We start from the raw sequence: 20,748 nt of genomic DNA, 5'->3' as shown, positions 1-20,748 counted from the left end.
ACTTTATCGAGTCCAGGAGTTCGACGCATGGTATGAGATCTCGCCGTCCGCTAGCTAGTTCGTAGTCTTGCTATCATCGCCTCGGCGTCGCGACTCGCGTATGTTTAGTATGCGACGGGTTTTAGTTTCAGTTGAGTAAGACATTTACATCGAGTTGACGTCAGTCGCAAGCCGGAATAGCGGAGTTCTGATAACGCTAACTGACTACGCGTTTATCTCTTGTCACGTCGAGTTTCTCGATTTTTAGTGTTATAATTGGAACTTATAAACATAAACTGAATTCAAATTGTATGCGTGATTGTATAAATGGATAATAATTATATTATACTTAATAAACAATTATTGTAAAAATGGCTACTAAAAGGTTAAGTTTCGTGTGGAATCGTTCCAAAGAAATAGTTACAAATTATGCCATCTGTAATGTTTGTAAAATAAAAAATTCATACAAGTCAATGTCAAATTTGAAGAAACTTTTACAGCGCAAGCACCCAACTATTCATATTGAATTTGCCAGGCAAAATATAGCTCCACCTGTAAATGAAAATGCTTTACAGATAAATGAAACCAGTGCTTTTAATGCTTCAGTATTTTCTACTGAAACAGGAGTGACTAGTGCCATAGTTCCAGCTGTACCTGTCTCGAAAATGGGACTTTTCGAAAAGCGGATGTATTTTTAACGATTCTATTATAGCCGATATTTCAAATACTAGTAAGTATTTTGGAACAAGTTTCAATACTAAGTATTTTTTAATACTGGTAGTAAGTATACTTAGTCTTCAAAATCGACCAGTTTTCCCACCTCTAATGTACAGACCATTTTTAGGCAAGGTTCAAAGATAAAAAGAAATAAAACAGTGTACATAAGAGTCAACATATTTTAATTAATTGCAATCAATATGGGTATCTTTATATTATTGGTAGGTTATCAAAATCACAACTCGCACAGGCACATCAAACTTGTTTTGACTTGCATACAATTACATAGTTGATTGTTATTCATCACTTTTAGTTTCTTAATTAATTAATTATGGTGTCCTTTTAATTGTATCTTAATTAATTATGGTTCATTCAAGAGAGTTTTTTAAGTGGTCGGATGAAATGATCTTAACTAACCAACACATTCACTCGACACCATCTTGATTACGATAAATCAATATGTGGGATCAATTTCTTTATCAACATTCAACATAAAATTGAGCAACAAAAATCGATACGTGACAATAGCATAAGAAATGTGTGTTGGGTATTTGACTATCATTAAAATTTGTAATAAATAACATTTCATGTAGTACTAAATATTTACATAACGCATGGCTATATTATATTTGAACAGCATTCATCTCACATTGAACGACTATCTGTCAGTCGATTCACTTTGTTTACTACCACTCCCAAACTTTTCGGTCGATACATATGTAAGTAAATCATTCAAGCCACTAAACTCAGTTCTTGACTGAGGAGGATCATTTTTTCGAATCTTTGGTAATATATTTCCGGCAGTCATCCGGAATTCTTGGAACTGGAACAAAAAACATTTTTTTATCACAATGTAAAACGGTGTATAAGAACATATGTATTATTTATATTATCATTTTGTCAGTTTTTGTATTGTTTTTACTCGCAATCTAATACAAAATTAGAGAGAAAACAATTCACACTTATGTCTAAAGCTGCGTATCCACTATGTTCACGAACCAGTGGCGTTCCGCGAACCTGTAAAGCGCCGCCTAGACGCTCATGCTTTACGACAAGCTTACCTGCGCAAACTGGTTTGTATCGGGAAGCCCGTGTGTATGGACGGGAAAACGGAAGTGCGCGCAAACCGAAAAGCGCTATAAAAGTCTTTACCGCACAGGCAAGTCGCTGGCGCATAACCGCTCAAAAGGAGACACTTTGTGAACTCGGTTGCCCTGCAGCGGTTATCTGAACGTTAAGCGAACATGTCGTCTGAGTTAGTGGCAAGTACTGGTTTCATATTCATTCATTATTTGGTAGATGATTATAAAAGGCCTCCTCGTTTTTGGTGAACCAATTTCTACAAAAACAGGGATAATGATGTTCTACTATTGGACCTAAAGTCTCAAGAATTAAGTAGGCATTACAGAAATTTTATGCGAATGTCTTTGTCAAACTTTGAACATTACTCAGTTTAGTAGCACATCAATCCAAAGAAAAGATATTAAATTTCGAAAGGCTATATATCGGCTCAAGATAGTTTTCTAAAGCCCTTTCCAGTTCCTTTACTGTTTTTAGTTTTCATTTTTCAAACTATCATTTTATTCTTGCAGGCTTTTTGCTGGTAGTTCCATCGCTCTTCCAATTTCTTTCCATGCATCTTCTTTAATATTTTTTCTCTTGTAATTTGCATCTTGAGGATTCCACAATACCCGACTGTTTCGATATAGTTTGATTAGAGCTAAACATTTTTCTTCTGACCACTCCATTACGAATTGTTACAAGTCTGTTACACGAAGACGACGTACACCTACACGTTCTGGTTCACTGGCGTCCATGAATGCAATGCGCTCACTTTTGTATTCGCGATAAAACAGCCAGCCGTTGGAACGCATCTTGTGGTTTTCGAACTGTACACACTCGGAGCACAGGAACGTATCCAATAAGAATGATCGCGGAGTGCTACTGGTTCGTGAACGTACTAGATTCGGAGCCTAATGAACCCACTGGGGTTTGCAATCCCAGATTGAAAATGATCCGATTCCGGTATTAGTGTCAATGACTTTCCTGGGAATGGCATATTTTACTCTGAGCAATGTTAGAGTGACGTTCGCATTCATACACTTTATCAACACATTATTTCTTGAGAATGGCCTCTGCAATGAACCCAAAACGTCAAGGAAAGAAGGAGGAAGAACACACGGTGGATATATGCGGTGGCTCATACAAAAATGACGTCTTTGGACGTCCCGCTTTAAACGGGAATTTACGTAAACGTTTAACGTAAATCAATTATTTTAAACATACAAATCGCACTGTGAGTGTAAAGCCAAGACATGTGCAAAAGACATATTTTGGAGATATTAGGGTTTGAAGTCTTCATTTTGTTAGGACAAATAGTTTCTAAAAAAAACCATAATATTTGGTTTATATCTACATTATATTACATGTTCTTTCAGTTAGTTCACTTTTACATCATTAAGTTCACGACTTTTGCAGTTGTTTCGCATTTAATCTCGAAATTGAAAAATTTGCACATGTCTTGGTTTTACACTCACGGTGCGAAATATGTTGAACACACAACGACATATATTGGGAAAATCGTCACATACTCAGTACTATATACATACTCTTACCACTTGAAACATAAATTGATTTCAATTTTTAATTTTTACAATAAAATTCGCAGCGTGCAAGGTACCATACATACACCTACCGGTAGTAAAAAGGTTGACCAAGCTTAAATATTAATTTTCTCAATGTTCCGCGATCAACATTTTTTTACATAACTACCACCAAATGGAATGAAGACTTTTCAGATATTCGCAATCAAGACAAATAAATTCAAATTACTGAATCTTTTCTATAAATATCGACAATTTATACTATTTGAATTACTTACATTGTTGGCTCCAGACAGTTTCCATATGCCATAACAAAGCAAAGATGTTCCTGTAATGGCGTAAAGTGATCCCCAACCTAGCGCTCTGAGAGCGAGAATTGCACCGGAATCTGCCATGTCAGTCGCTCCGACTATTCCTATTATAAAATTTTCATAATTAATGAAAATACACAGCTAAGGTACCTACTCCATACCGTTTTTGTGATCGAGGCCTTTTGAGAACAAAAACCTAATACGTACAACCTAAATACTGTAACCCAATAAGTAAGTTAAGTTTTGGTTCGTTTTGCAGTAGGCTGTGTTAGATTTTGATTGGTTTTTTGGTTTCAAAACATTTTAATCACAAAAACGATAATGGAGTACTTCTTGTATTTTTACCTTAATAAAATTAAGTAAAGACAGCAGAGTTCAAAAATTTCGATAACTATACTACTTCATCAATAACAGCCCAATTCCAAGAATGTAAGTTTGTCTTCTATTCATTATCTAATTGAAGCGTGTAAATACCTTTGTTGAAAAATTGAGGATCCTTCTTTTTTACAGCTGCTAGAGTTGCTCCAAACCCAAAAACCGCCGACAAACCAGCAACTGATGCCAGGAACGCTCCAGCTGTCGGGAAATTCATAACAATGTATGTTAAACTGCATTCAATAATGTCTGACCGAATCTAAGCTAACTCACTATAATTAATAGCATTACATGATAATATTATAATATAGTAATGTCGTACCTACAAAATATATTGTAATGAACATTACCTTTAAGGTTAAATAGTCTTTGTTCCTTATCTTGCTTCGTTTTAGAGGTATCAGCTACTACCTCCGTCATAGTTTCGCCTGTGATCATATTATTTTCTATTCAGAATTTTTCAAATTTATTTTCATTAGAAATGTCAAACTGAAACAAGAAAAATAAACACCGCCACTTCCTTTCAGACATTCAACATTCAAGTGTTGCCAGGTAATTTTTTCTCAAGTGTAGCATATAGCAACTATACCAAAGAGATTGAACTCATCTCTTTGAACTATACCAATAATGAAAATGTAATACAAAGTTTCAAAAATCATAGTATCCTTTGCATTTGGGGTAAAAATATAATACGCGACAAGAAAAAAATCATCTCTAACATTATCCGATAAATTATTATCTGTATGTCGACGAGAATATTTTTACTTAGATACTAGGTACTACATAATATTATCTTCCTTCGAAAAAAACAAATAATGAAAGGAGTTTTACCTACCAATAAAACTCCTTGAGATAGGGTTTGCTCTTTCTTCTTCGCGTGAGGTTATATTCTACTAATTTATTTTCCTTTTTCTTGTCGTTGGTCATTCCTCCGTTTTCATTTACTGGTCATACCCGCGCGCCTATTTTTTATGTATAGAGTTTGGCATCACTTTGTCTTCATTATGATATGACTCAAGGAACCAGGTAGAAGTTACCTGGACTTCAAAGTCAACATGAATAATAAGAGTTTTATTGGTAGGTAGGTAAAACTCCTTTCATTATTCGAATTTGACTTCGAAGTCCTTGAGATATCTGTTTGTTATCACCTGGTGTTGGGTATGCCAAATTCCTGTATGTGACAATGATTCATTGACGAGGTATAGACCATCGTGACTTTCCATGTATATGGTTGAATAGAGAAGTTAATGGGTTCTTTTCCCCTTGTGATGGTGGTGTATCCATCCTTCTTTGGTAGTTGTCGTGAAATGTCGACACACTACGCCAGTTACCTCTCATTAAAATTTCATCTATTGGGTATATTTACAGTTTAAGGAAGCCACCACTGAGCGGACACTGCCTGGTGGTTCTTGTACCCCTGCTTCCAACAGTACTGACCTTATCCAATTCCCTATAACTGTCCTGGTGGTTGGTTTTGGTGATCCTCTTGAAGATATAAATAATTCCGAAATATCCCCACCTTCCCCTCTCCTTGGGTTTGACATGCAGACGAGTTTCCGTAACCAGAATACTGGGTCGATGTTTTGACAAGTGGAAGCGCTTAGCTTTCATTCCGATTGACGATGCTTGGCGGTATCTGTATTTGAGCCAAACATTGGCCATACAATTATGTGGTCACTTTTTTCCACTAATCCATTGTCTACTATTACTGAGTAGTGTGAGGTCATGAACCCTTCGTCCCGATGCGAGATGCAGCCGAGTAGGTGGCTGTCCTGCGAGAGGTTTCGAATAGGATGTACTCCACCGGTGTTGTTTTCCTAAGATGATCTACCACTCGTCCTGGATCCCAAACCGATGGTTTGACGGGTTTCGTTTTATGTACCGAAATTGCCTGTAACATATTGTGTTATACTACCATGTTGATGCTGATATCTACAATGATAATCGGTTTGCAAAATGTGGCTATGGCTGACTACTTATGCACCAGGATGGTTATGTACGACAAACCCTCCATGTTGTGCATGTAGCCTAGGTATCTGGCCAATTCCGTTGGTTGAGGGCTATTATGATCCATTAGGTTCATGTTACCCATGTCATTGTCTTCCATTTGTTCCAAGCTGGTTTATAAATTTTTAGAGTCGAAGGCCGCCATCTGGAAGTAAGAAGTGCCCTTTCTTCCACCATTCAATTTGATGTTATTTCCACCCCACCCGAAATTATCCATAGTTAAAGGGACAGGTCCCGGGTCCTTGGAGGTGGACGGTTGGTCTCCATACCTACTAGTGTCTTATGTAGGTGAGGCATTGTATAAGGAGATGATCTGCCACGCAGTTGTAATTTCTGCGGAAGTATTGTGCAGTAAACGTGATGTTGGCTCGACTGGTAAATACTAGTATCTGTCGGCATGGGTTTGGGAGGGTGACAGATTTTGTGCCGCCCTCGTTGTTGATGTATGCCACCACTGTTTTGTTGTCTGTCTGCAGAAGCAGATCTGATCCTATGATTGATTGTATCTGAGATTGAATTGAAAACATCTCCTTCCTGTTGGTATGTCATGCCATGCTAACTGGTCTTGTTTCCACGTACCTGATAAGGGGTGTTCATTCAGTTGGGCTCCCTAGCCTGTGTCAGCCGCATCTGTCGTCAGGAAGTGATTGATGTGTGTCAACACTGAGGAGCCTATCACCTGGAGCCACCACATGATGTCCTGTTAGGTCTGTGGTGGGATTGTCGTATATTGGCGAGAATGGGACCTCGACAATTTTGATGACTGGAGCTTTGTAGCCGTCGACAATGCAACCTTCCTCGTGGAGGTAGGATGCAAAGTTAAGTCGCCCCAGAAGGGATTGAACATGTGCCTGCCTGAGGGACCAACTGCCTTTTTTTTACCTGCGTTGTGTCAAATCTGAGGATCCTATCGCCTAGGGCCACCACATGATGTCCCGTTGGGCCTGTGGTGGGATTGTCATCAATTAGCGAGGATGGGACCTCGGCCATATTGATGACTGGAGCGTTGTAGCCATCGGCAATACAACCTTCCTCGTGGAGGTAGGATATGAAGTTGAGTCGCCCCAAAAGGGATTGGATATGTGCCTGTCTGAGGGACCAACTGCCTTTTTGGACCTGCGTTATGTCAACTCTGAGGATCCTATCGCCTAGAGCCACCACATGATGTCCCGTTGGCCCTGTGGTGGGATTGTCATCAATTGGCGAGGATGGGACCTCGGCCATATTGATGACTGGAGCGTTGTAGCCGTCGGCAATGCAACCTTCCTCGTAGAGGTAGGATGTGAAGTTGAGTCGCCCCAGAAGGGATTGGATATGTGCCTGTCTGGGGGACCAACTGCCTTTTTGTACCTGCATTAGCAGATGGTGACGGAGTGCTACACACTTCTCCGGCGACAGAAACCTCCGCTTGTTGTGTGTGTCCTACGTGATGTCCAGGGAACCTCATTGTTGGCTTGGGTTCAGACAGGATCTTTTAATATTTATTAACTACCCTAAAGACTGTAGGAAGGTTATCTTGTATTCCACCTGAACCGAGACTGTTTCTCGGATTGGTTGGCTACTAAGAAGTCGTCTAGTTAAGTGAATATTCTCAGCCATTCTTTCGTAGGCGTTCGGTAACCCAATTGGTCAGGGATGCCAACATAATCGGAGCAGTTGGCAGCACGAACGGGAGTCACATGAATTGTAGGAGCTCCCCTTGGTAGGCTAGTCAAACGAATCGACGATGTTGAGAAGCCATTGGTACGTGGAGGGACGCCTGCCTTAGATCTATTATTACAAGCTAGTCTTCTGTTTGTAAGACGGCTGGAACCTCATAATGGTGAATTAGTTTGAATGGCTTTGGCTGTAGGAACGCATTCAAACGCTTTCGGTTGAAAACAGGGCATAGGGTCCCGTTTTGTTTCTTGATCAGAAACAGGGTTGAGAGAAAACTGGGGGTTGGACCCGCTTCTTCTAGAACCCCCGAGTTCTTTAAGTCTTCGATCTCGAGAGTGACCTCTGCTGATTGTTGCGTTTGAAATTCTTTCCGTAAAAGTAAAGAAGGACTTACCAATGGTGGTGTCCGCACAAAAGGTATGCGGGCTACGGCTATTATTTTTACCAATGTTGGGGGGAGGGGTACACTACGCCATCCAGACTCCCCGAAAGTCTCTTAGGCGGCCCCCAATGTTGTTGGTCGTCCAGATGCGGTCACCTCCGCTTAGAGTACGGATCCCTGGTGGAGCCCGTACCTCCGATGGAGAACTCCCTTCCCACAGGACGTCGCCCCTTGGGAGAACCCCGGCCATAATCTGAGTTAGAGGGCCTTCCGGGACTCTGAGCTCGGAGGAATCCTTGATAGTGCCTCCCGAGTGAAGGTATCCTTCCGGTAAGGATCTGAGTCTTGTTCTCGCAAATTTTATTATGCGTTGTCCCCAAAACCCTCTTCGATTTTTTGGTACAGGCCCATCACTGTTATGTTTTGAGGATTGTGAGATCCCCGGGGTTCCAGCGGCTAGCTCAGGCGTCCATCGAACCCCGGATTCACAAAAAAAGAAATTCAAACGGTTGGAGTATATATAAAACACGGTCTTTCGTGCTCGTAACGTGGTCTTCTTATATTTTACATTTTCTTTAAACGTTTACATATTTTGTTTTAACAATAAGTTTCGCAGGTCCTATCCTATCGGAAAGGGGACGCTTACTCATTACTTTTTTCTTTTTCCAAACTTCGCGTACCCACGCCATTCCAGCAAAAAGGACTCTCGTGATTGGCCAAATTTTATCGCGTGATCTTTGATTCGGCGAATCACGAGCCTGACCCTGGCGCAGGCGCGTCGAAATTTGGACGTTGCCGACAAGCGCGGCAAAATTTATTATATTTAAATACTTATATTTAGTCTTAAAATTATCGCTTTCATCCATCATCATTTATACTTTTTAAATTAAATTAAATACTTACGTGGTTGAGCAAGGAATCAGATTAGATGTTTTATGAAGCCGTTTCTAGAGGTCAGGGTTACGTTTCGACTTGAGCTACTAAATGATTATTTTACACCGGGAGAAGCCCGCCTGTAACAGGGGTGTATCAATTGGTTGCCCAATCCACTAACCCTTGCATACCCTTCCAGAAGCTGTCCCGTTGGGAAAACAGATGGTTAGCTGATGACGAGTGGTCGCACCGACGCAACTTGTCATTTAGACCTAACTCTACGACCGTAGGGGCCGCCGAGAATTGTTTTTTGGGCGTTGTGCCACTCCTTGCCGGTCCCCCTGCTGAAATAAGGTAAGTAACGAGGATACCTCAAACATCAGCATATTAATCGACGCTCGTACGTTGAACTTTTCCTCCTGTAGCAGTCCTGCTTCGCCGTCTGAGATCCATTGCTTTTAGAATATCCTCCTCACGGTCATTCAGATGTTGCGCCACAATCACTGATCACTTAACTATCACTTAACGCTCGTTCAAGATAAATTTTTGATAGTTAGAATGAACTGTCAGTAGCAACATGTAAACAGTAAGAAAGCCAAATCCAGAATGAAAACAAAGGAATGCCAAACTCCATACATAAAAAAGGCGCGCGGGTATGACCAGTAAATAAAAAGGGAGGAATGACCAACGAAAAGAAAAAGGAAAATAAATTAGTAGAATATAACCTCACGCGAAGAAGAAAGAGCAAACCCTATCTCAAGGACTTCAAAGTCAAATTCGAATAATATTAGGTAGGTATTCGCTTTTGCGAAACAAATAATATTTAGGTAGGTAGGTACCTACCTAGGTAGTTACATTTTTATTTTTTGAGCTCCGGGGCCTCTGCCAATTCGGGGGGGGGGGGCTTAAACTGTAGTGCTAAACCACCTTAAACAAATAAATAAAAGTAAATCTGGCTGTAAAAATAATAAAAACTCACCTGGCTCTTTGACTATGAGAGCTCTCTTTTTAATTGATATTACAATTTGATGGGGATCTTGCACCTCACGAAGAGGTTTCTTAACAGATTGTTGTTTTAAGCCACGTTGACACGGTCCAAGTACACTTGGACCGAGCGCCATCGAAGCGCACTCGTACGGGACATCTTAATACAAATTACTCCTATCCAAGCTACTTGGACCGCGTCTTACTCATCCAAGCTAGCTTGGGTAGGAATAATTAGTATGAATATGTCTCATACGAGTGCGCTCGGTCCAAGTTAATGCGGCTTTAATGAGAAATGGATGTTAGCCACTTGTTTATCCTATTAGGTCCATGCTCTGAATCCAAATACACATTGAAAAACAACATGTGAATTTGTCAGACCCCACATTCAATTCTCAAAAGCAGACTAATCGCGAGTGGAGAACTAAAAAGTTCTAAGTGTGTGTCCTAGGAGAAACAAAAGTAACAATGAGGCAGCTTAGAATACTACTTCATTGTTGGGTTTGTTTTTTCAAGGACGAACACTAAGAACCTTGTAGTATTAGGCTCGCGTAATGTGAACCTACCTAATATTATCTATAAATAAAAAAACATCAATAGATACTTACCTACCTACGGCAATGATTTGGTAACAGTGCCCTAACTTTGTTAAAAACGTAAAAATGATATTGGCTTCAAACCAAAAAGAAAAATCGATAGATTTCATCATCATATTATATCTACACATTTTTCTTAGGTACCATTTCCACTTCAATGAAACCCAGTATCGTCGGGCGTAACTTAACACACCTTTTCACAAGGATTGGTTCCATTGGTTTTCCATTGTTTCCTAAACAGTGGTGTTTTAGTGCTGGGTAGCTGTTTTTAAAAATCCTAATCAATCCTCCCCTCGCCCTCATGTTTTCTATAGCATATTATTTCAATATTTTACGCCACTCAGTTTCTTCTTGTCAATAATCTATATTTTTGCAAATGTAAATAAACGAATATTAGTCAGAAACAATATAATGTAAGTACCTATCAAAGAAATTGGTACCTAAGATTTATTTTTCAAAATCGTCTCCATGCTAAAGTGGATAATTGTGGAAAAATTCAGGAAATATCAAAGGCGGGTATTTTCAACAATTTCTTTATTTTTAGGTAAAATATGAGTTAGATTCTCAATTTACTTATGACTATGATAAACCAATAAAAAATATACAAATTAAATATAGTATAGCAGTAAATAAAACAGTTTTATTCACTATTGGTAGTTTTTGTTATACGTTTTCACATAACATAGTATACCGACCTAACATAATAATAATATAATATACATTATTGATAATTGACAGGCTACACATACAAATTTCACGAGTTATCTCACCTGACTTTAAACTCAAATTAATAACCACTGTCGATCGATTTGCATAATCTAAAAAATTAAACACACAGTGACATCTGTTTGAATAATTATGAAATACTAAGCCACAAATTATCGGTTATTACAGCAATTAATAGTAAGAGCTTCTCTCTACATTCAATGTGTATCGATAAAAATATACGTATAGTGAGGTATAGAAAAGGTTAAGACGAAAAGCCGCCATTTTATAAATATAGTTACAGAAAATATATCCATTGAACTTGAAAGGTTTAAATGCCGTGAGGTATTAGAATGGTGGTACCCGGCGGGCCATGAATTTCTATGAAAAAATAAAACCTTAGAAACATTAAATAGTAATTTATAAAACTGTTTTACTTTACAATGCCACATCAACACCAAAAGATAATAATATGCAATTACTTTTTTATTAACATTATATAATTTCATAACATCATTTGAAAGCTATGTAAAGCGATTAAGACTGATAGCAAAAAATAACTTTCTGGTTGTATTTAATTTATTATACATATAATTCCATAATTGTAAAAATATTACATACTCACAATATTAGTTTATTTATAACTTTAAAGCTATTCGTGCTTGCACCACATGGAAAAATATTTCAAGTTATGAAGCTTGTAGCAGTCGATTTAATGATACACTTAAATGAGATATTCCTTTCAATAATAACATTATCCTATAATACAAATTTACTCTCAATATTGATATTATAATTCCAATGCGCAAAATCATACAGGAGACTTTGGTTTGTTGCACACATTTTATTCATTATTTTATTATAAATAATGGCTACTGAATTTTCAATTACATAATCAAAAGTTAAAAAAATGAAGTCTCTCGGTCTCAGAAAATATCAACAGTGTTTCACTATGGATAGCAGTAAGATCAACATGTGCTTTATTTGTTGCAAATCGCATTTTATCTAGATAATTTTTAAACATGAGCAAAGTGAAATTTACTTAAAATTAATTATTCAGTTGCTGAAATAGAAGAATACTAAGGTGTGATGATAGTAGCGGTGTACATGAAATGCAGCATAGACAATTTAATTTTCCAATTCATAAAAACACATTAACCATATTCATATCCTCTATTTCATTAGCTGAAAATTAACACCAAGTTTGCTAGACTCCAACAATCTTCATTATCATGTAATTCTTTACGGGTTAATTATTTTTTCTTTTTAAGCTCTTCAAATCTCCTGGCAAGATCATCAAAATCAATATCATCCTTTGGTGCAGACGGTTTGTCAATGTTGCTGCCGTGCGAAGGGACATTTGGGAAGACATTCTCGGACGGGACATTCGGCAGGTCCGGAAGCTCTGGAAAGTGGATGTTGGAGTACTCTGGACCGGGATTGGTGGGAAACTTTGATCGCGGCTGCGGTTTGGGTGCATTTGAATTCTGGAAAAGAAACAATATAGTAGACAATTTTATTAGATATCGCAAAAAAAAGACATAACTGCCAGGCATGCAAAAATTGCCAAAAAAATACATGTATACGTATGATGAAAAAAGAAGATAAACATACATACCATCAGGTTATCATCAGGGCTCAAGCTATCATAAGCTGGCGGCAGATTGTTCATTTCTTCCTAAAATATAAAAAGTAAGATGTGAATAATCTTGCGCCTACAGTAGAGGGGTGCTCGGGCTCTTGGATTAAATTTATGGCGGTTCTGACAAATATTGTTCACTAAATGCTACCCAACTAGGTGTAAGTTATACAAGTATAGATCTAGTGCCACATATGCAAAAGAGATAAGTTCTTAATGACCACTGCTATCAAATCCTTTATAATATTCTCAAAAGATCAAAATCATTGGTCCTTGGTCCTCTGTGAGTGTTGTGAATTGAGTATGATTGTGCTGATTGCATAAATATTTAAGAAAAGACAAAACTTCAAGGCCGATTGTCTCAGTTACGTAAATGTGTTGCTTTATCTCTAACGGCCAAATGCAAAGATGTCGAGATTAGGTAAAGTAACTGATTATGAAATCTATATAATACATAAGGGGGGGCGTAATATGCATAGTAGTACTTATTTAAATAAGTCGGTATAATCATTAGTCAACGAATTTTCGGATAAATATTGACTAATAACTAATTTGAGCAATCAGAAAGTACATAATTACAATAATAAATTAGAATCAGGATAATTGCTGTTTATAAGCTCGTTGAATGACCTGCATTCTAGGAAGGGATTCAAAGTGATTTGTAAATTTACCTGCAAAAATGATGTATTTAAATCCTTGGACTCTGCACCTGGTGGAATATTGTACGTCATCGGTGGGTGATGATTATCATCTTGAGGCATTACAAATCCACCCGCACCGGATGGAGGAGGTTTGTTATACATAGGCAAACTCTAGAATGAAAATAATAAATCAGTTCTTGTCTTTTAGTCATTATACATTATGAAAATCAAAAGTAGGTAAGTTTTGGCTGTAGCGAGTGTCTTACAGGATAATTGAAAGGCTGTGGTGCAGGCGGACAAGGCATCGGCATTCCTGGCGGTTGAGGAAAATCAACGAAGCCGGGAGGGCGTGGAACATTTCCGCCGGCGCCACCCAGGTCTATCAACACCACATCCGTACCTACAAGGGATACCAATTAACATGTCATTTATTAGTAATAGATTCTTTTTAGTTGTGCAATAATTAAAATATCTTTATCAACACTTGTTTAATAATTAATATTATGTATTATAGTAAACTATCTAAATATTCAACATGTACCTACATTGTTCAAGTGTTTTTAAAAATGTATATTTTGTAAAATTATTGTAATATTTTGACATTAAAATAAATTTCATCAGTCACATTTTAGAGCGGAGGTTTATATTAACAGATTTTGTGTTTAGAAGAAATGGAAACCCATACTCTGACTCATATACAAATTGAAAAATAATATGTGTACTTGCGAGACCCAGGATTCGAACCTGGGACCCACGACGTTTTCTAATTTACTAATTAAAAAGTATTGTATTGTAGCTAGTCCAGAAATCCAAGAATTGAAATTGTTCGAATCCCGCTATAAGTAATTGATTGCCACGCCGGCCCCCCCCTGAACTTGGGCCCCCAGACTAGAGCCCTGTTAGCCTCCCACTTTGTGGGGGCCATGCAGCAAAATTACATTACTTTATGTTTTTTTTTATTTGATAAATAATTAAATATACATAACACACGACAAAGAACCAAATGTACATATTTCCATGAATAATAACTAATTATGTATTGTGATACCTGAGGTTCTTTCAATGAACGTAAAATTTTTATTTATTTTGACTTGAAGCAAGATTGTTTATTATTTTCAATTATAACTTGAGTTGAAAAACTTTGCTCACCTAGATATGTCGTAGAAAATGGGAGCTGAACTGCGATAGCCTTGTCAGAAATACGAGGATATTCTTTACTCATTCACTGCTGACCAGTTAATTATCACAACTCGGCCAGTGCTAAAGACACGCCTGGCGTGTAGCAATTAGCATGATAATTAAATGTGGTAATTAACTGGTCAGCAGTGAATGTATATGTATCTAATGGCTACACGCCAGGCGTGTTCTTAGCACAGAATCCGAAATCCAGAAAGTAGCCAATGGAACATCGGCGAAGTTCAGTTTTAGCATCCCGTTGTTTTTCGATTCAAAAAATCCCTCGAATTTATAGGGAAAGCGGCTCTATAGAATTTTCGGCATTGGTTGCAAAAGGGTTTCGAATCCAGTCGTATTGATTGTATGAAAGTAATGATGACTATTCCTTTTACAAAGTTAAATGTTTTTGAGACGGATCCAAAATTAATTGCTTGTTTTCAATGGTGGTCTGGTACTTTGGTCCTTTGGTACATTTGTAGAACTCCTTCTAATTTATCAGAGCACGTCAATATAATTTTCATTCTGACCTTGCATTGTTTTATTAAGTTCATGCAGGTGCTCAAATATATTATCAGCCATGTACGCAAATTTGGCTACAATGCACCGCGGCACGCCTAGCATCGTCTCGCGGCACATTGGTTGCGGAGCACTGATGTAAAGAAGTGTTATTTGAATATAACAGTAAGTTAGTTTTAGAAATAAAAGAATACAATGTAAAAATTTCAGTAATACACCTTTAATCTCTGTGTTCATCGCTTATGAAATTTTTGGAATGGAAATATATGCAAAATTATGTAGGTACTTACTATGCTACTAAATGTGAAATTTGTTGTACATTTTTTGCTAAAATTTTCAGACAATTTCAATGGTTTTTGTCTAATCATAGAATCGAAAAAATACTAATCCCATAATTAAAAATTTGATCTAAGACTACAGTCCCTAATTGTATAACTAGCTATTATAAATATAATAATATAATGGTGAATGGTAGGTATGGATACGTATGTACATAAATATATCTATTAGGTAGGTTTATTTGTGGATTTGTTATATTTAAAAAACAATATTATAAAAAAAAAATAGGTATTATGTAAGAATATTATTGAATATTAATTGTTTAACTAATAACTTTTAAAGACTAATATCATAGATATATCTCATTAGTTAACTTCATTAATTCCCAATACATTACTATTGTTCCCAAAATGGACGATTTTACACCTCTTGAGTGTAGTATTTTTATTATTTTTATAATTACTAAAGATCTATTATTAGGTTTTGGCGAGTTATTATACGCTTATTGAGTGTATTATTATTGATAAGGTAGAGGGTTTTCCAACTATTCATAATTTGTTTGTTATATTTTTTTTATTGGATCCTTGACTTAATAGGTAAGTGATAAAGTTTTTACCTACTTTATTGTATTGATTTGTTATATAAGTGAGAGTTAATAGTGTTCTTTGTCAGTGTGTGTTTGCCTTTTGGTGAGTGTACACAGTGCCTGAAGATGCCGAAAGGCGAAACCCGGGTCGCAAAAAATGACTCAAATGGAATAGTACAAAACTTAAATCCATTAAAATTTATTATTAATATATTGTTGATATTTTATAAAAGAAAAGATTGATATAATTAATGAAATTACCAGTACGATGTTGATCATCTTTCATAATTTGCGGGTCAGGTTCATAATTGACATTGTAATTCTTAGCAATTTCAATCAGATACTTTTCAACGAGTATCTTGGGAGGGCTCTGCACGGACATTTTATGCTTCAGCTTTTCACTGATAGTCGTTATACTCTCCCTCTTACATGCTTCAGCGTACTGTTTTCCGTATTTGGCAGTGAGTAACTCACAGACAACCTTCAATTCCTGAAAAAAAAGAAATATTAGAAATTATAAGGATTACATACACGGTTACAGGAATAAACAATACCATTTCTTCCTTTAGCCTTTTTAGGACAAACAGAATTCCATACAAAAGTGTGGTAACTCAAAAATTTTGAATTACAAATTATTTTTGAATAAACAAACAAATATAAAAATAATAATCATTCCCTGAAATTGTATTAAAATTACTTCACCCTACACGAGTGAACCTTCACTTCCCGATGAAAAGTGTATTATATTGATTTAATGCAATTTTCTACGGGAGCCCTAGGCAGCAAGTGGCACTGTTGATTTCGTAAATAGTAAATTATAATTTTTTTTAGTATGCCTAATTTACTAAACATTCGTCTTTAATAGTCGTAAGTATTGTCGATTGTCTCTTGTATGGGCTTGATTGAGTTGTCGAATAAGACAGCATCATCGGAGTATTAGAGGTTGCATAGCTTCACCTTGGTGGTAACAGATATGCCTCGGTCAGGTGGTATTGACTTCCGTAGTATGAAGTCAAAGAGGATGATGAAGAGAAACAGAGCAAGGACACAACCCTGTCTAACTCCGATCGTGACCCTGAACCATTCTGTGACAGTGTCACCAATTCTGACACAGCATTCGCTATTCACGTGCAGGCATTTGATTATGGCAATGATCTTGGAAGGAATCCCGTATGCTCCCATATCCTCCAGAGGGAGGGGCGGTGCGGACTGTCAAAAGTTTAATATTAATCAAATTTTCATATTTCGATCTTTATAAAGTTTGGTTTCCTCATCCCATAGCTCAGGACATAAATGAACCTCATTAAAAAGCTCCAATACCCTGTCGTTTGTCCATTTATTCATTGTACATAGTGTGAACTGACGATGACACCATAATATTAATAATGACACAACGAAACACTAATAATGACACACATATGGAGCAGAGCGAGAAGTAAATATGTTTTTTTGGGCACTACTGCTGTATTTTCGATTGCGTTCGATATTCAATATATCGACCAACCGTGCTGCCAGGGGCAATAGATGGAAAAAGGAAACAGCATAGACTACTATTTTCATGTTTTACCGAACTATCAACGGCACTACGCAAACAACACAATTGCGGCATCATAGTGCCGTAAAAAATTGGTAGTTTGCGGCCCCTCAAGAGACCGGTATCCTTAACTAAACAACCAGTTCTGATCTATTAATTAAAATTTGCGAAATAACTACTATAGAGACGTTTTCTTTTACTCCATGTTTTCCCTCTACCACAAAAGTATGAGATAAAGTTTACATGTACTGTCGTTAAAAATACAAGGATAAGGACATATTATTTTGCGTTATGATAATGATGATACAACATTACCTGGATGTCAGTTTGCATTCTTGGTGCTACCCAAATAAGACTTGAAATAGCTTCGGAGAGACCTTCATCAAGTTCAGCCATTTGTGTTATTAGTCCAAACCTGGCTAGAAGCAGATCGCAGTACATCTCTACTATTTCCATTGCTTCAACCATATAATCCTCTCTGAAAACAAAGAAAGCCATATTAGTAAGGAAGCGGTAATTTTTGTTAAGCCCTAATTAAAATTATGGTAAATGTGCCACAGGCGCCCGCATGAGTTTTTAGACCAAACCCAACCTAACCTACCCCGACCTAATATAATCTTAGTGTGTGATAATAATGCATCGAAATATGTGAAAATTTTAAATTAACAATAATTATGTATTGGATTGAAAAGCATCTGCGCCGACAGAAAAAAGTATTTATTATAATAATTGTCTGCATGGAATAAACTGTTGTCGTAAAAAAAATAATTATAAAAGCTCATGCGGGCATCTGCGCCATAATTACCAAAATTACAACTACCTAGCTATTTTAGAAATAAAAACTAAGTTATTCACTTCAAGGAAGATACATTATTTTTTTGAAGTTATACTTCTTTTGGCGCGTTTGAGAAATCAGATCAGTGTATTTTTGGCGTGTGACATGTAACACATAATTAATTTTTTCACACGAAAAAAACGCACTCGATTGGATTGGAACCACTGATTGTTCGATTATCAGCCGAACGCACTACCTTTACGCCACAGTATGATACTGGAATCATGACGATTATACAGTATAATTTATTATAGTTTAGAATTGTTTCGTTGCCTAGGCAGCGAATTTATTATTGTCGGCCATTTGCAATTCCTTACGTAAACAAACGATTAAACGTCAGATTGACAGTACCAACATTGAAAATAAAAACAATGAGAAACCATTATATAATTTAGTAATATAAGTTTAAGTGTATAGAAATAAACCAACGGCGTTCCAATAAGCGGTCCTTTTGTTGATTGTGTAATTTAACAAGATAATTAAGAGCTAGTCAAAGAATCTAGTTCATCACAAGTTTTATTTTTGTTTTGTTACGGCAAAGAAGTATAACTTCTAACGCGCGTACATAAGTACACAGACCGATTTTTTTTATTGATTGCACAATAAATCTTCTTTTTTACACATACTTTGCAACACTACAAAATGTAGGTACAAAATAATTAAACTCAATTTACAAAGAACTATACACAACTACACATTACATAGCCAGACGTTTCAATAATAAAACACTACTTAATTTTATGTTGATTGCACTTCAAAATTGTAGTTCTCTTTGGATTTTTACGTAGGTGTTTTATATTACCCTGATTATGATAAGAGGTTTAACTTTTGCAGATACACTGTTAAATACATACCGAATAATATGCTCCACACGAATTTTCGCTCTTTCCGATTTTTCTGCTTGAATGTAATCAGCGATTTCTTTTCGGGACTTCTGTGTCAATTCAGTTTTCTTCTTCTCCATTAATTTAAGCCGATTTATAGCGAGTCTTAAATTGGTTTTTAATTTTGTATAGTTTGGGCCGCTCGAAAACATTTTAAAAATCAGACGAACACGTACAATGAATTATCAATAATGTTATTCAAATATAATATTATTATTGCTAGTAAAAATGACTCACAATCGACACTCCTACTGACAGCGTCGTGTTGTTTTTACGTATATTATCTATGGTGTTGTTGTGGTCAGTGCAGGGTTGCCATCTTTTCAAAGTGGAATTATAGTACAGAGCCACCAAAATTATAGTATTTGGGAAAAAAATATCGTAGCGTTGTCATCTGTTGAAAATGTATAGGTTTTCTGTTTCTCAGAAAAAAAATAACGGAAAATTTGAGAAACTCCGAGACCCTTTTTTATTTAGGTACCTCTTCCGACCAAAAATGCTAAAGGTACCGATGAATTCAAGAAATTTCATTTTAAACCAAAGTCAATGGATTTTTTACGTTTTTCGAGCATTTTTTTCCAAGTTATCCAAATCTTCTTATATTGCGAAATTATAGAACTTTGCACCAATTTATCGAACGGAAATATCGAAATTTTAGTACTTTTTACATATTTTTTCCGATATTCAAAATTATAGTATTTTGGGCGTACTATACCTGTTTTATATCGTACATAGTACGCGGACCAAAATTATAGTACAAATACTATAATTATAGTGCGGTTGGCAACACTGTGTCAGTGGTAGTGGTAATAGACTTATCTTGAATTTTGACGTTTGTCTATTATGACATCATCACAAAAAAATACTGCTTCAAAAAGAAAAATAGAGATAATATTAAATTATAGTTATTTGGCAGATATTATAACGAAATATAAAGATAAACACTTTATCTAACGTTAAACTATTTTCGCTCCACGGTGCATAATAATATGAGCCTCCATAAATTAGGTACCTACCTACCTACCGGACTATTTTTTTTATGAGAAACGGTTGTTAGCCTTTCGGCCAAATAACAAAGTGACATTTAAAATTAATGGGTGATTTTACTCCACCGATGAAATAATTTATTGAGAGTGCTCTATTATACTGGTAAAAAAGAGAACTCATTTATCAGCTACCTAGGTTCACTTCTCTTAATCTCACTTCTCATAATAACCTTTACCAATAAAATTGTGGTATGTACCTATATAAAAATATTGTCTTCAATAACCCAATGGGCATTTTTTGCAACCTACCCAAAGGCGAAAAATAAATAATTATTCATAAACTTGATGTAAAATATAATAGGTGTATTAGCTTTGCGGTACCTACATACTTATAGCCATTTATTATATTTTTTTTATATAATTTAGAGACATAACATGAAATATAATTATTATTAACGTACCTAAAAGTAAAAAGTCTTTC

The 20,748-nt window shown here is 36.4% G+C and overlaps 2 protein-coding genes across 2 annotated transcripts; both read right to left on the bottom strand.

The window, feature by feature from the left end:
• Positions 1-861: 861 nt before the first annotated feature.
• Positions 862-4,525, bottom strand: LOC147067801 (transmembrane protein 242). The gene is made up of 4 exons (XM_085952885.1): positions 4,336-4,525; positions 4,085-4,186; positions 3,578-3,714; positions 862-1,519 (listed from the first exon to the last, which is right to left on the bottom strand). The coding sequence occupies exons 1-4, from the start codon at positions 4,421-4,423 to the stop codon at positions 1,355-1,357; spliced, it is 492 nt and encodes a 163-aa protein (XP_085809011.1). The 5' UTR covers positions 4,424-4,525; the 3' UTR covers positions 862-1,354.
• A 6,480-nt stretch (positions 4,526-11,005) lies between these two features.
• Positions 11,006-19,543, bottom strand: Ist1 (increased sodium tolerance 1-like protein). Its single transcript, XM_085952882.1, has 7 exons — positions 19,252-19,543; positions 17,878-18,040; positions 16,290-16,518; positions 13,738-13,871; positions 13,502-13,642; positions 12,810-12,869; positions 11,006-12,678 (listed from the first exon to the last, which is right to left on the bottom strand). Exons 1-7 carry the CDS (start codon positions 19,431-19,433, stop codon positions 12,445-12,447), a joined length of 1,143 nt encoding a protein of 380 aa, XP_085809008.1. The 5' UTR covers positions 19,434-19,543; the 3' UTR covers positions 11,006-12,444.
• Positions 19,544-20,748: the final 1,205 nt, after the last annotated feature.

Source organism: Rhyacophila brunnea, unplaced genomic scaffold, assembly GCF_057557595.1.
Source record: "Rhyacophila brunnea isolate RB1 unplaced genomic scaffold, BYU_Rbru_1.0 scaffold_3, whole genome shotgun sequence".
Lineage (NCBI taxonomy): Eukaryota > Metazoa > Arthropoda > Insecta > Trichoptera > Rhyacophilidae > Rhyacophila > Rhyacophila brunnea.
The sequence above is the reverse complement of the archived record's forward strand: the minus strand, read 5'-3'. Positions and strand labels throughout refer to the sequence as shown.

What these genes read in the sequence shown, in the direction of transcription:
- Ist1 (XM_085952882.1), bottom strand. Translation starts at nt 19,433, where the DNA reads ATGTTTTCGAGCGGCCCAAACTATACAAAATTAAAAACCAATTTAAGA. An exon ending in CGTGTGGAGCATATTATTCG is followed by an intron (nt 18,041 to 19,251) that starts GTATGTATTTAA and finishes CTTTGTTTTCAG; the next exon opens with AGAGGATTATATGGTTGAAG. An exon ending in CACAGCCTTTCAATTATCCT is followed by an intron (nt 13,643 to 13,737) that starts GTAAGACACTCG and finishes TTTTCATTCTAG; the next exon opens with AGTTTGCCTATGTATAACAA.
- LOC147067801 (XM_085952885.1), bottom strand. Translation starts at nt 4,423, where the DNA reads ATGATCACAGGCGAAACTATGACGGAGGTAGTAGCTGATACCTCTAAA. An exon ending in AAGACTATTTAACCTTAAAG is followed by an intron (nt 4,187 to 4,335) that starts GTAATGTTCATT and finishes ATTTCCCGACAG; the next exon opens with CTGGAGCGTTCCTGGCATCA. An exon ending in TCCTCAATTTTTCAACAAAG is followed by an intron (nt 3,715 to 4,084) that starts GTATTTACACGC and finishes ATTTTATAATAG; the next exon opens with GAATAGTCGGAGCGACTGAC.